This window comes from Coregonus lavaretus (genome assembly GCF_964263955.1).
Source record: "Coregonus lavaretus genome assembly, chromosome: 8".
NCBI classification, from domain to species: Eukaryota; Metazoa; Chordata; class Actinopteri; order Salmoniformes; family Salmonidae; genus Coregonus; species Coregonus lavaretus.
In genome coordinates this window covers 24,553,492-24,567,850 of record NC_139995.1, presented here as the reverse complement: position 1 = coordinate 24,567,850, position 14,359 = coordinate 24,553,492, and the positions used below count along the sequence as shown (strand labels likewise).

Genomic DNA, 14,359 nt, shown 5'->3' with positions numbered 1-14,359 from the left:
GCTGCCAGGAGGCTTTAAGGAATCTTTAGTCAAGTGCTTGAAGTGTTGTAATTGTCTCTCATGCTGGTTTCTCTGCATTTTTTGACACTACAAGAACACTGTGTTAGCCTTCCCATTATACTGCCACTCGCACTTTGAGGATCTAACAGACTACCTGTTGTTGTTGTTAGGGTCCCCAAGAGATTCATACGATGCATGATCATCATAATGCACGTTCTGTTGCAGAAATGTTAAACTGCAGCTACAGTTTGTGCTATTCAAGTAAGACAGGCACACCTGGTGCGATGACTACAGGTTCTGGACAGGATGAGAAGATAATGTAGAAACACAAGAAAAAGTATGCTAACATTGGTGAAAAGCTTTTATTTTAATATTTCAAACATCAAATGAATGTCAAGCAACATAAATATGTTTTGTAAAAAAAAAAAAAGGAATATCAACCCATTGGAATTGATTACATGGATACTCAATAGTTTTTATGCAGTTATGTTGGGCATCGGTCAACGGCCAGAATCTCAGTCATTGAAATTTACAGAGACTACATACCATAGGTTCAAGCAAATAAAGCAATCAATAACAGCTAGAAAACAATGCAATTCCTGAAATAATCAACAAGCAATACATTAATATTTTGCTGTTTTTCACATCAAGGCAATAAATATGAATTGATTTACATGAAATTGCACGCAATTTCTAAGTCGAAGGACAGCTGTGCTACATATGTACATGCAATTATTTGACAAGGAGAAATACACATGGGGAAGTGTTGACATACACAATAAATTAAGGGGCAGGACTAGGTGGTTATGAATACATTACTGCAGTCACATAGGTCAATATCACACAGGTTAATATGAAAAGACCAATCATATGGGATAATCAATCATTAGAGTTAATCATCAAGTGCAACCACGTCTCTCATTTACATACACCTAAATCAGTTGTTTTCAGATAAATGTTTATGCTATGAAGATTTATGCTCCTTCAATAACAAGTCCACAGATCACCTCATTAAATAATTACTCATCCAGTTGTGCACAACGTATCATCTGCTCATTAGTCAAATCCACCTCCTGACAAAGAGTATCATATCCACTACACATTAAATCAGAGATGGGACCAAGTCACAATTTAGGAAGTCCTAAGCAAGTCTCAAGTCTTAACCTTAAGAGTCTCAAGTCAAGTCCCAAGTAATAAAGGGAAAATTTCAAGTCAGGTCCCAAGTTCCAGAGATCAGGTCAAGTCACAAGTCCCTAATTTTGGGTTTTTGAGTCCTCAAGTCAATGGTTAAGGGGATACTTCAGTATCTACTTCCCCAGAGTCATTTGAACGTGTGGACACCATTTTTATGTCTCTGCGTGCAGTTTGAAGGAAGTTGCTAACTAGCGCCACAGATAAAAAATAAATGTGCAATTGCTAACTAGCGGTTAGCAGATACTCATAGACTTCCAGTCATTGTGCTAACACTAGTTAGCATTGGCTCACAAAACTACCTCTACCTTCCTTCCTACTGGACACAGATACATAAAAATGGTATCCACGAGTTCATGTGACTCTGGGGAAGTAGATTGCCAAAATCCCGAAGTATCTTTTTTTATACCAATTTATACCAATTTGTTTTATACCAATTTCAATGCAATTTTTTAAATCCTAATATTTACTGTTTTCCTTACACTAGACCTACTAGTACAGTACATAGTCCTAGATATTAAACTTCACAGATCATGAATTTAATGTTTTTGTATCATCATTACTAATACAAAGGCCATCCAAATGATGATATACAGTCGTGGTCAAATGTTTTGAGAATGACACAAGTATTGATCTTCACAAAGTTCGCAGCTTTAGTGTTATGAGATATTTTTGTCAGATGTTACTATGGTATACGGAAGTATAATTACAAGCATTCCATAAGTGTCAAAGGCTTTTATTGACAATTACATTAAGTTTATGCAACGAGTCAATATTTGCAGTGTTGACCCTTCTTTTTCAAGACCTCTGCAATCCGCACTGGCATGTTGTCAATTAACTTCTGGGCCACAACCTGACTGATGGCAGCCCATTCTTGCATAATCAATGCTTGGAGTTTTTCAGAATTTGTGGGTTTTTGTTTGTCCACCCGCCTCTTGAGGATCGACCACAAGTTCTCAACGGGATTAAGGTCTGGGGAGTTTCCTGGCCATGGACCCTCAATTTCGATGTTTTGTTCCCCGAGCCACTTAGTTATCACTTTTGCCTTATGGCAAGGTACTCCATCATGCTGGAAAAGGCATTGGTCATCACCAAACTGTTCTTGGATGGTTGGGAGAAGTTGCTCTCGGAGGATGTGTTGGTACCATTCTTTATTCATGGCTGTGTTCTTAGGCAAAATTGTGAGTGAGCCCACTCCCTTGGCTGAGAAGCAACCCCACACATTAATGGTCTCAGGATGCTTTACTGTTGGCATGACACAGGACTGATGGTAGCGCTCACCTTGTCTTCTCCGGACAAGGGGTTTTCCGGATGCCCCAAACAATCAGAAAGGGGATTCATCAGAGAAAATGACTTTACCCCAGTCCTCAGCAGTCCAATCCCTGTACCTTTGCAGAATATCAGTCTGTCCCTGATGTTTTTCCTGGAGAGAAGTGACTTCTTTGCTGCCCTTCTTGACACCAGGCCATCCTGCAAAAGTCTTCGCCTCACTTTGCGTGCAGATGCACTCACACCTGCCTGCTGCCATTCCTGAGCAAGCTCTGCACTGGTGGTGCCCCGATCCCGCAGCTGAATCAACTTAAGGAGACGGTCCTGGCGCGCTTGCTGGACTTTCTTGGGCGCCCTGACGCCTTCTTCACAACAATTGAACCTCTCTCCTTGAAGTTCTTGATGATCCGATAAATGGTTGATTTAGGTGCAATCTTACTAGCAGCAATATCCTTGCCTGTGAAGCCCTTTTTGTGCAAAGCAATGATGACGGCACGTGTTTCCTTGCAGGTAACCATGGTTAACAGAGGAAGAACAATGATTTCAAGCACCACCCTCATTTTAAAGCTTCCAGTCTGTTATTCTAACTCAATCAGCATGACAGAGTGATCTCCAGCCTTGTCCTCGTCAACACTCTCACCTGTGTTAACGAGAGAATCACTGACATGATGGCAGCTGGTCCTTTTTTGGCAGGGCTGAAATGCAGTGGAAATATTTTTGGGGGATTAAGTTCATTTTCATGGCAAAGAGGGACTTTGCAATTAATTGCAATTCATCTGATCACCCTTCGTGACATTCTGGAGTATATGCAAATTGCCATCATCAAAACTGAGGCAGCAGACTTTGTGAAAATTAGTATTTGTGTCATTCTCAAAACTTTTGACCACGACTGTACAGCTAGTGTTGATAGTACAGCTACAGTTTGACTTACAATGTGAAATCTACAATTAGAATAAAGTGTTGTTGTTTTTCCCCTGCCCACTATATGCACGTTGAGAGGTCTGTGGATGGCTGAGAATAAACATTCACAGAAACTCAAGCTCAGAGCGCGTATTTTCAAGCGACAAGCGTTGAAAATATTGGAGAGTGCACTATTATTCCCCTTGCCTTTCCGTACCTGCTAGCACAGCGGCGCTAGGCAGAAAATAATTTAACGAAAATTTCCCATATAACCCAATGCGATTCTCCGCTTTGAGCAACGGAATTGCCACGAATGTACACTGAGTGCACAAAACATTAGGAACACCTTCCTAATATTGAGTTGCACCCCCTTTTGCCCTCAGAACAGCCTCAATTAATCGGGGCATGGACTCTACAAGGTGTCGAAAGTGTTCCACAGGGATGCTGGCACATATTGACTCCAACGTTTCCCACAGTTGTGTCCAGTTGTCCTTTGGGTGGTGGACCGTTCTTGATACACACGGGAAACTGTTGAGCGTGAAAAACCCAGCATCGTTGCAGTTCTTGACACACTCAAACCGGTGCACCTACTACCATACCCCGTTCAAAGGCACTTCAATCTTTTGTGTTACCCATTCACCCTCTGAATGGCACACATACACAATCCATGTCTCAATTGTCTCAAGGCTTAAAAATCCTTCTTTAACCTGTCTCCTCTCCTTCATCTACATTGATCAAAGTGACATCAATAAGGGATAATAGCTTTCACCTGGATTCACCTGGTCAGTCTATGTAATGGAAAGAGATTTTGTACACTCAGTGTATGTTCACGGGGTAATAACATAATTTACCATGAAAGGAAGTATTTTTTCTTTTTGTCAAGTCTAAGTCGCAAAATTTGTGACTCGAGTAGTACTGGAGTCTAAGTCACTTGACTCGAGTCAACATCTCTGCATTAAATATTAAATATGATTAAAAAGCCGTAGCAGTGAAGTCAGAGTCTACCACGCAGGAATGTTTACATGTCAGTGTTGTGATCTCTGTGTTCCCAGTTGGAGATCACAGGGGAGTGAGGGAGTTGTGATCCCTGGGCTTAGCCTGGGTGTTAGGAACTGGGCCCGAGGGGACCAGCAAGATCTTGGCGGAGGGTGTGGAGTCTTTTCTAGCAGTGGTGTCTTCTGTATGGGTGCAGACGAGATCCCAGAAGCATTCCCGGAAGCGTGTGGAGAGCAGGTTATAGATAATGGGGTTGACTGCAGAGCTGAGGTAGAAGAGGATGCCTGAAAGGAGGTGCACACACTGTTTTGGGTCATTGTCATGCTGGAATACCCATCCACGACCCATTTTCAATGCCCTGGCTGAGGGAAGGAGGTTCTCACCCAAGATTTGACGGCACATGGCCCCGTCCATCGTCCCTTTGATGCGGTGAAGTTGTCCTGTCCCCTTAGCAGAAAAACACTCCTAAAGCATAATGTTTCCACCTCCATGTTTGACGGTGGGGATGGTGTTCTTGGGGTCATAGGCAGCATTCCTCCTCCTCCAAACACGGCGAGGTTGAGTTGATGCCAAAGAGCTCGACTTTGGTCTCATCTGACCACAACACTTTCACCCAGTTCTCCTCTGAATCATTCAGATGTTCATTGGCAAACTTCAGACGGGCCTGTATACAGTATGTGCTTTCTTGAGCAGGGGGACCTTGCGAGCGCTGCAGGATTTCAGTCCTTCGAGGCGTAGTGTGTTACCAATTGTTTTCTTGGTGACTATGGTCCCAGCTGCCTTGAGATCATTGACAAGATCCACCCGTGTAGTTCTGGGCTGGTTCCTCACCGTTCTCATGATCATTGCAACTCCACGAGGTGAGATCTTGCATGGAGCCCCAGGCCGAGGGAGATTGACAGTTATTTTGTGTTTCTTCCATTTGCGAATAATCGCACCAACTGTTGTCACCTTCTCACCAAACTGCTTGGCGATGGTCTTGTAGCCCATTCCAGCCTTGTGTAGGTCTACAATCTTTGGTCTTGGCCATGGTGGAGAGTTTGGTGTCTTTTATATAGGTAACAAACTGAGATTAGGAGCACTCCCTTTAAGAGTGTGCTCCTAATCTCAGCTCGTTACCTGTATAAAAGACACCTGGGAGACAGAAATCTTTCTGATTGAGAGGGGTTCAAATACTTATTTCCCTCATTAAAATGAAAATCAATTTATAAAATTTTTGACATGCGTTTTTCTGGAATTTTTGTTGTTGTTCTGTCTCTCACTGTTCAAATAAACCTACCATAAAAATTATAGACTGATCATTTCTTTGTCAGTGGGCAAACGTACAAAATCAGCAGGGGATCAAATACTGTCCCTCACTGTAACTAGGTCTGGCACAATTAACGTATAATCATGTAACCAACAATTATGGTCATGAAAATAAAATAACCGCCATTACTGTAAAAATAAAAGTTACAAATACATTTTAAAAAAGGGTTGCTATTTGTTTTTGTAGAATGAACCGCTGAATGAAAATGGGATGGCTGGGAATTCGTGCTTTTGAGTTGAGCAAGTTAGGTCCAAAAAACTGATTTTCAGTTAGAGGTTTCATGATACTTCCCATTGGTCACACTACATAATTTCAACGTGGAAATGTGGGTCATATTTGGTTGAGACGTTGATCAATGAGATTTCAACAATTTTGGCATCCATTCAAAAAGACAGCCAGAAGTTTGTTGAATTCCCAATGTGTTCAATATGAGGTCCTAAACATAGTTTCAATATGAAGTCCTAAACAAGGCATTATCGCTGGGATATGAGGTACAGTAACAACAGAATACTAGATTTTATTTGACGGAGTGATACTGAATGTAAAAAATGGCAGAACTTATCCCACTCTCCTCTACTGAGAAATATTGCATGATGGAAAAAAAAGTTTACTTTTTTTATTTTATACTAAATCAAGTGCCTCAGAGAAAGAGATTTTGTTCAACAAGTATTATTATTTTTTGCTAAAAAAGATAGGGGTCAAAGTTATTTGCACCCCTGTTTTCAATACCTTTCAATACCTTACCCTGCAAGCAGGGGCATCAGTTGGGTATGGCAGGGTATGGCAGTTGCCAAACCCTACCTCAAGACCAAAAATGTAAAGTAGGCATTAAGATTAAAATCATTCCAATCCCGATTAAAAGGCCATTTCAGTTTAGCATATCAGATGTTGGCTTTAGGACCATGCGGAGCATCGCTCAGAGAGCAGCTGCTAGCCTGCTAACTTTCCTCTCACTTTTAGAAAGCAGAGACAGTGCCAATTTATTTTGCCGGTCAGCCGTTTAGGCAGTGTGCCGATTGCTTTGAATTTAATGTCGGCATTTGAGCTCAGCCTTGTAAGCCTTGCTGTAATCTGATAGCCACAGGCTAATTGAATTGGGAATTGGGAGGTGAGGGAGCCCTCCTTTTTGGTTACCATTTCGAAACCAAAATATATTTTATTGCTATTAAAATATAGGTTGTGATAGCTGTGGGCCTAATTGATATTTTCATTCATTCGCCCAGTAGGCTAGTGCAATTTTGGTTTCATGTATTGGTATGAAAATAAACACAACTGAACACCTTGATATTTAGAGCATATCCCCAAAATACATGTCCTGTTTTTGGCTTCAAAGACAATAACAATTGTAGGCTACAAGAAATGTGCATTGTCATACAGCGTCAGTATGATAATTGAGATAATGCAAATAATTATCTTAGACCATTCCTCCATACAGAAATTTTCCAGATCCTTGATTTCCTTTGTCTGCGCTTATGGTCTGCCCTCTTCAACTCAAACCATAGGTTTCCAATGGGGTTCAAGTTTGGAGACTGAGATGGCCATTGCACAATGTTGATTTTGTGGTCAATTAACCATTTCTTTGTAGATTTTGATATGTGCTTGGGGTTATTGTCTTGATGGAAGATCCACTTGCGGACAAGTTTCAGCCTCCTGGCAGAGGCAACCAGGTTTTTGGCTGAAATGTCCTGGTACTGGGTAAAGTTCATGATGCCGTTGACCTTAACAAGGGCCCCAGGACCAGTGGACGCAAAAAGCGCCCATAACATCAAAGATCCACCACCATCATTTACAATAGGTATGGGGTTATTTTTTACATATGATTCCTCTTTTTGACGCCAAACCCACATGTAGAAATTACCTCGACTAACCTGTACCTCCGCACATTGACTCGGTACCCCCTGTATATAGCCTTGTTGTTGTTATTTTATTGTGTTACTTTTTATTTTATTTAGTAAATATTTATTATCTCTATTTCTTGAACTTACTGTAAGTAAGCATTTCACGGTAAGGTCTACACCTGTTGTACTCGGCGCATGTGACAAATAACATTTGATTTGATTTTGATCTGATTTCAAACCCACCACTGGTGTGTGTGGCCAAAGAGCTTTATTTTCATGTCATCAAACAAATGTAAACGCCTGGAGTTTGCTAAACGTCATTGGCACTTGGATTAGCGCCAGTGCTATGGTCAGATTACATAAAAATAGAGCTCTTTGGCCACACCAGTGGTGAACATACATTATACCTCAATATAGCTCAGTATTTGTATTATTCATTTCATACAGTCTTTTTTACTTTTCTTTATCAAGGGTACCAATAATTTTGGACCTGACTGTATATTTGAATGGGAGCTAAAATCCTGTTATAATACAAAAAAAAGCACACTATGTGTGTCGTTATTGCTTGAATTCTGGCTTGGCTGAACTGCTTTCAGTAGGGAAAGATTGCTTTCGCACCCCGCTTCCATGATTTTAGTTGAAAACGTCACCTTCCCATGTGGACTATTGCCGTCAGGAGCAGAGGAGAGGAGAAAGTGTGTGTCTTAAATTATGTATATTTGTATGATGTTTTTTTGTTGTATTTTTGCTATTCAAAAGATTATAACGGAGACCGCGGTCACTTGGCTGACCAATTTTTGTGGAACAAACAGCTGACTGAAGACGGGACAGCCAAGCATTTGTGCGGTTGAGTCCGTTTTCGTGGTAACATGGACTCTTTGCAACGTTATAAAACTTGGTGTTGTAGCAAACAAGTCATTGGTTGACTAGGCAATGCCCCCCTTCCTAAGTAAAGTTTCACTGTGGTCATGTGGGTCGTACTGGCGTACGGATGTAGAAATCCCTCCCCAAAATGTTTTTCACAGTTGAAATATCTCAATTGTGTTTACCGTAGTAGTGATACTTGTGACTATGACAATGGTTAGACATAGAATGGGATGCAGAACTCACCAGGCATCTTGGTGACTTGTCTCCTGCACCCTCGCTCCACATGGATTCTCCAGCTAATGTTGGCACTACAGTTCTTCCTCATCGTCCCCCGGGAGAGGTGTCGCTCCCTGCCCAGCTTGATGCCAATTCCCAGGTACAGCCCGCTGATCACCGTCATGGGAACTATGTAGAAGCATGCGGTGGTGATCAGAATCACCAGGTTGTAGATCCACGGGGTACCTATCAAACTGCATATGGCTGACTCTGCCACCTTCTCCGGGAGATTCAAGTAGCAGATGCCATGCAGGGAGGTGTTAGGGATGGCACAGACCAGGGACACCACCCATACGGCACTAATGACACACTTGGCATGCTTGTTGGTGGCAACATAGCGTATTTTTAGTGGATGGACCACTGCGATATACCTCTCCACACTCAACACTGTCACATTGAGGATGGAGGCGAAGCAGACGGTCTCGAAGAGGAAGATCTTGAAGTAGCAGACTCCCTCTCCGAAGGGGAAGGGGTAGTTCTGCCACAGGTCGTAGATCTCCAGGGGCATCCCGAAGAAGAGCACCAGGAGGTCCGACACAGCCAGGCTGAACAGGTACAGGTTGGTGGGGGTGCGCATCTTCTTGTGTTTGAATATCACTGCACATGTAAGCAGGTTGCCAGACATGCCCAGGAGGAAGATGAGCAGGTAAACCAGGGTAATAGGGAGAAAGACGGGGGAGCGCTTCGGCCCTAGAACTTCCAGTAGTCTGTCCTCAATGGATTTGGTTCCAGTGTCATTTCCTGTGACATTTAGCAACGTGATGTTACAGAACATGCCGTGCTGTTCTGAGATGTTGGAAAGAGAGTCCAGGCAGTACTTCTCCATTTCAGAGTAGGGGCTTGTAGTTGTAAGTGGGAGTAGAGAGGGAGAGGATCACTGGAGATGTTGGCACATCGTTTGCATATGTCTGAGAGACTTACAACACCTAGAGAAACACAGCAACCATTTTACATTACAGTATATTATTTTCTGCTAAATAATTTATTGCTAGGAATCCTAATTCTACATGAGAAGATGTAAAAGCTTTCAAATGATGACTGAGACATCTCACTAAAGCCTCACAAGAGATTTCTGTTTTGCATGATTAAGTCTTGACTAAATGCAAGAAATTCAATTACAATTTGATGTTGGTGGTATGAAACTCAGTTATAAAAATACATATGTTCAACGCTGTGGCGTAATGCATGGATGCCTTCATTACCTGATAGTATACAATGAAGGGGTAGTACAGTCAATTTCACCAAGCTCAGTTCATTGATAGTCTATGGGCTTGTGTCATACATAACAGTAACATCTGCTTTCTGCTATCAGTTATGGTGCTGAATCACAGCTGTGCAGCTTGGGTAAATACAGGGCTGATCACATTCAACTAGTTATAGCTAGCAATTATGAATTAACATCACAAAAACACACTTTGCCTCTTACTGTGATAGTATGGTGGTAGATTCGCCCGTATGTATGACATGAATGCTGTAGAATATCTTGTGTATCCACAATTTTCATGTTTATCCACTGCATTCTGTTCTGTGCAGAAACATGTACACAATATATACAAAAGTATGTGGACACCCTTCAAATTAGTGGATTCGACTATTTCAGCCACACCCATTGCTGACAGGTGTATAAAATCAAGCACACAGCCATGCAATCTCCATAGACAAACATTGGCTGTAGAATGACCTTACTGAAGAGCTCAATGACTTTCGACCTGGCAACGTCATTGGATGCCACCTTTCCAACAAGTCAGTTTGTCAAATTTCTGCCCTGCTAGAGCTGCCCCATTCAACTGTAAGTGTTGTTATTGTGAAGTGAAAACGTCTAGGAGCAACAACGGCTCAGCCGGGAAGTGGTAGGCCACACAAGCTCACAGAATGGGACCGCCGTCTGTCCTCAGTTGCAACACTCATTATCGAGTTCAAAACTGCCTCTGGAAGCAACGTCAGCACAAGAACTGTTCGTCTGGAGCTTCATGAAATGGGTTTCCATGGCCGAGCAGCCGCACACAAGCCTAAGATCACCATGAGCAATGCCAAGCGTAGGCTGGAGTTGTGTAAAGCTCGCCGCCATTGGACTCTGGAGCAGTGGAAGTGTTCTCTGGAGTGTTGAATCACGCTTCACTGGACTTAAATGGGTTTGGCAGATACCAGGATAACACTACCTGCCCCAATTCATAGTGCCAACTCTAAAGTTTGGTGGAGGAGGAATAATGGTCTGGGGCTGTTTTTCATGGTTCGGGCTAGGCCCCTTAGTTCCAGTGAAGGGAAATCATAATGATACAACATACAATGACATTCTAGACGATACTGTGCTTCCAACTTTGTGGCAACAGTTTGGGGAAGGCCCTTTCCTGTTTCAGCATGACAATGCCCCCGTGCACAAAGCGAGGTCCATACAGAAATGGTTTGTCGAGATCGGTATCGAACAGTGGAGGCTGCTGAGGGGAGGACGGCTCATAATAATGTCCAGAATGGAGTCAATGGAATGGTATCAAACATGTTTTTTGGGGTTGATACCATTCCATTCACTCCATTCAGGGAGTGGTTTCTAAAGACAAAAGAAAATGCAGTCTCTCTTCAAAAAGTCTGGACATGCTTTAAAGAAATTGCAGGTGGTGAATGGAAATGAGATGAGTCATCCCCTGCAAGAAAACTTGACTGAATGCGTTGATAAGGAGGTGCGCCTGTAGGAGAACAGCTCCTTGGGTGCCTGAAGCAAAGGGGCTGACGCACGCGATAGAGAGCGAGAGGGAGGAGGGGGGTGTTCAGTGGGTGTTAGTAGCTATACTTTTAGTTTATTCATTTACTTATGTATGTATGTATTTTTGTAAATTATGCATGTATGTATGTGCCTCTTACCGGACAGGTAATTTGAGAACATGTTGTCATTTATGAATATGCTAATGATGACCCCTGATAACAACATTGGCACTGTGCAGTTGCAGCATACCTGAAGAGCGACATGCTTGGATTAACCGTTGAGCCCTAAAATGGTTTGCTAACAACACTTGAAAACATGAAAAAACATAATTCCTCATGTAGCCTAGCCTATATTCCCTTCAAGTTGGCTAAAGTGTTCTCTTATGGAGAACTTGCAGCAATTAAGAATCACATACTTCACCTCATGATGAAAAAAAGCTTTGCACTTTGGGTAAGCGGTTTTACAGAATGTTATTCTGTGTTTCCGTGAGTCAAAGCTTTTCTCAATTTACATCAGATGGACCATCCTGCACCTTTGGACCATTTAAGACATTTCAGTGCCCATTGGTGGTGCATTAATTCATCACAATTTAATGTAATCACTGCTCCATTTCTGAGATTTTTTAAGATACAGTATTTTGAGGGATTTCTCATTAATTCATACTTAAGTATATTTTAGCAACTACATTTACTTTTGCTACTTAAGTATATTTAAAACCAAGTCAAGTCTCTCAGAGAGCACTTTAGCTTTATGCCCATGTCAAATCTGTATGCATGAGCTGTGACAACATGTGTTACATGGTATTTGATTGCCAATGGCCTCAATCACTGGTGCTCTGTGGGTAGAGTTGTTTGGGGTGTACAAAGCCACTATGTACACTGCATGTATCTGCATACAGATACCTAAATTAACTACATAAGACAGTTCTGATCAACAACTTAACCTTTGTTTTGGCTCGCTTAAGAAAAATGCATCCTAAATATATTATTGAATGGTGAATGAATCCTGTTTGCCTTCTAGCCTTTGTCTGCTACTCTGTTTCAATTAAATATTTTTTGCTGTTCAGTTTATCTTCAGTTTATCTTCAACTTCCTTAGGTGTTTTGACGCTGCTCACTGCGCCCTCTGCAGGCTGTGGTTATCGGGTTGACCCGGCCTGATCCAACTGGCTTGTCCACTTCTTCTCCATCTTTAGACACAGCCACCGCAGATCTTCCTTCGCTGAGCTGCTCTTATTCCCAGAAACATCTGTGCCCTTCACAGTGATTAACCCAAGACACCTCTTGACCCACCTTCCATCCCTTGTCCATGCACTACAGGCACTACAGAGGGTAGTTCGTTCAGCCCAGCATATCACTGTGGCCAAGCTCCCTGCCATCCAGGACCTCTATACCAGGCTGTGTCAGAGGAAGGCCCGGAAAATTGTCAAAGACTCCAGCCACCTAAGTCATAGACTGTTCACTCTGCTACCGCATGGCAAGCAGTACCAGAGCGCCAAGTCTGGGACCAAAAGGCACCTGAACAGCTTCTCCCCCAAGCCATAAGTCTGCTGAACAGTTAATCAAATGGCTACCTTGACTATTGCATTTACCCTTTTTTACAGTGACTCTCTTACACTGACTCTATGCACACACACACACACACGCTCACACACACAGAACACACACACATATGCATATTGATACCACACACAAACATACAGTGGTTTCGGAAAGTATTCAGACCCCTTGACTTTTTCCACATTTTGTTACATTACAGCCTTATTCTAAAATGTATTAAATATTTTTTTTAATCAGCAATATACACACAATACCGCATAATGACAAAGCGAAAACAGGTTTTTCGAAATTGTAGCAAATTTATAAAAAATAAAACACTGAAAAACCTTATTTACATAAGTATTCAGACCCTTTGCAATGAGACTCAGTGAGCTCAGGTGCATCCTGTTTCCATCAATCCTTGAGATGTTTCTACAACTTGATTGGAGTCCACATGTGGTAAATTCAATTGATTGGACATGATTTGGAATGGCACACACCTGTCTATATAAGGTCCCCCAGTTGACAGTGCATGTGTTGTGGAAAATTATCACCATACTTATTAAAAATCTAAGTTCTTCCAGAGTTTTTGTAGAATCAAGATAGACTTTATTACACAGAGTAACGTAAGCCGAGATGATCTGCAGAGCACCTCCCATCTCCCTCTCCACTCTCCGTCTATATAGTCACATTCACATCCATCCTAGCTCAAAGCCCCTCCCTCTTAGGTTCCCCCACCATTATCTTCAGTTCTCTCTCTCTACCGCTCCGCCCACGTCCTTAGTCTATGATAGGGCTAAATTTGACTTTAATTCAGTTTAGAAACAATATTATTACAATCAATCACGCCCTTGTCATGCAAAAACAATCTTGTTCAGTTTTAAACTCTGTTCAACCCCGGCTCACCCTGGCTTGACCTGAAGATTGATTGTTGGACATGACAGGTCCACACTCAATCTCTCAAACGTACCCAAACCCAACTCCTCTCTTCCCTCCTGTCATGCTGTAATTACTCATGATTAGTCTAAACTCTGTTCAACTCTGGCGCTGCTCTTTCTACTTTGTTTGAGGAGAAATGCATTAGGCAACAGTCTGGTTTCAGTCTCTGATAAGGTAGGACAGCCATGGATTAGGTAAGAGCAAGCAATTCGACCCTAGGTCAGATCCTAGGTCACGTCTGTGATTTAACTTTGTTTATCCAATAGTTTAATAAAAAATTCCCATCACATGTCAGAGCAAAAACCAATCCATGAAATCGAAGGAATTGTCCGTAGAACTCCGAGACAGGATTGTGTCGAGGCACAGATTTGGGGAAGGGTACCAAAAAATGTCTGCATCATTGAAGGTCCCCAAGAACACAGTGGCCTCCATCGTTCTTAAATGGAAGAAGTTTGAAACCACCAAGACTCTTCCTAGAGCTGGCCGCCCGGCCAAACTAAGCAATCTGGGGAGAAGGGCCTTGGTCAGGGAGGTGACCA

At 42.2% G+C, this 14,359-nt stretch overlaps 1 protein-coding gene across 1 annotated transcript; it reads right to left on the bottom strand.

The window, feature by feature from the left end:
• Window positions 1–4,419: 4,419 nt before the first annotated feature.
• Window positions 4,420–9,472, bottom strand: nmur3 (neuromedin U receptor 3; the record flags this gene model as incomplete). The annotated part of the gene is made up of 2 exons (XM_084167601.1): window positions 4,420–4,680; window positions 8,591–9,472. 2 exons carry the CDS (start codon window positions 9,470–9,472, stop codon window positions 4,420–4,422), a joined length of 1,143 nt encoding a protein of 380 aa, XP_084023727.1.
• Between the last annotated feature and the right edge of the window lie 4,887 nt (window positions 9,473–14,359).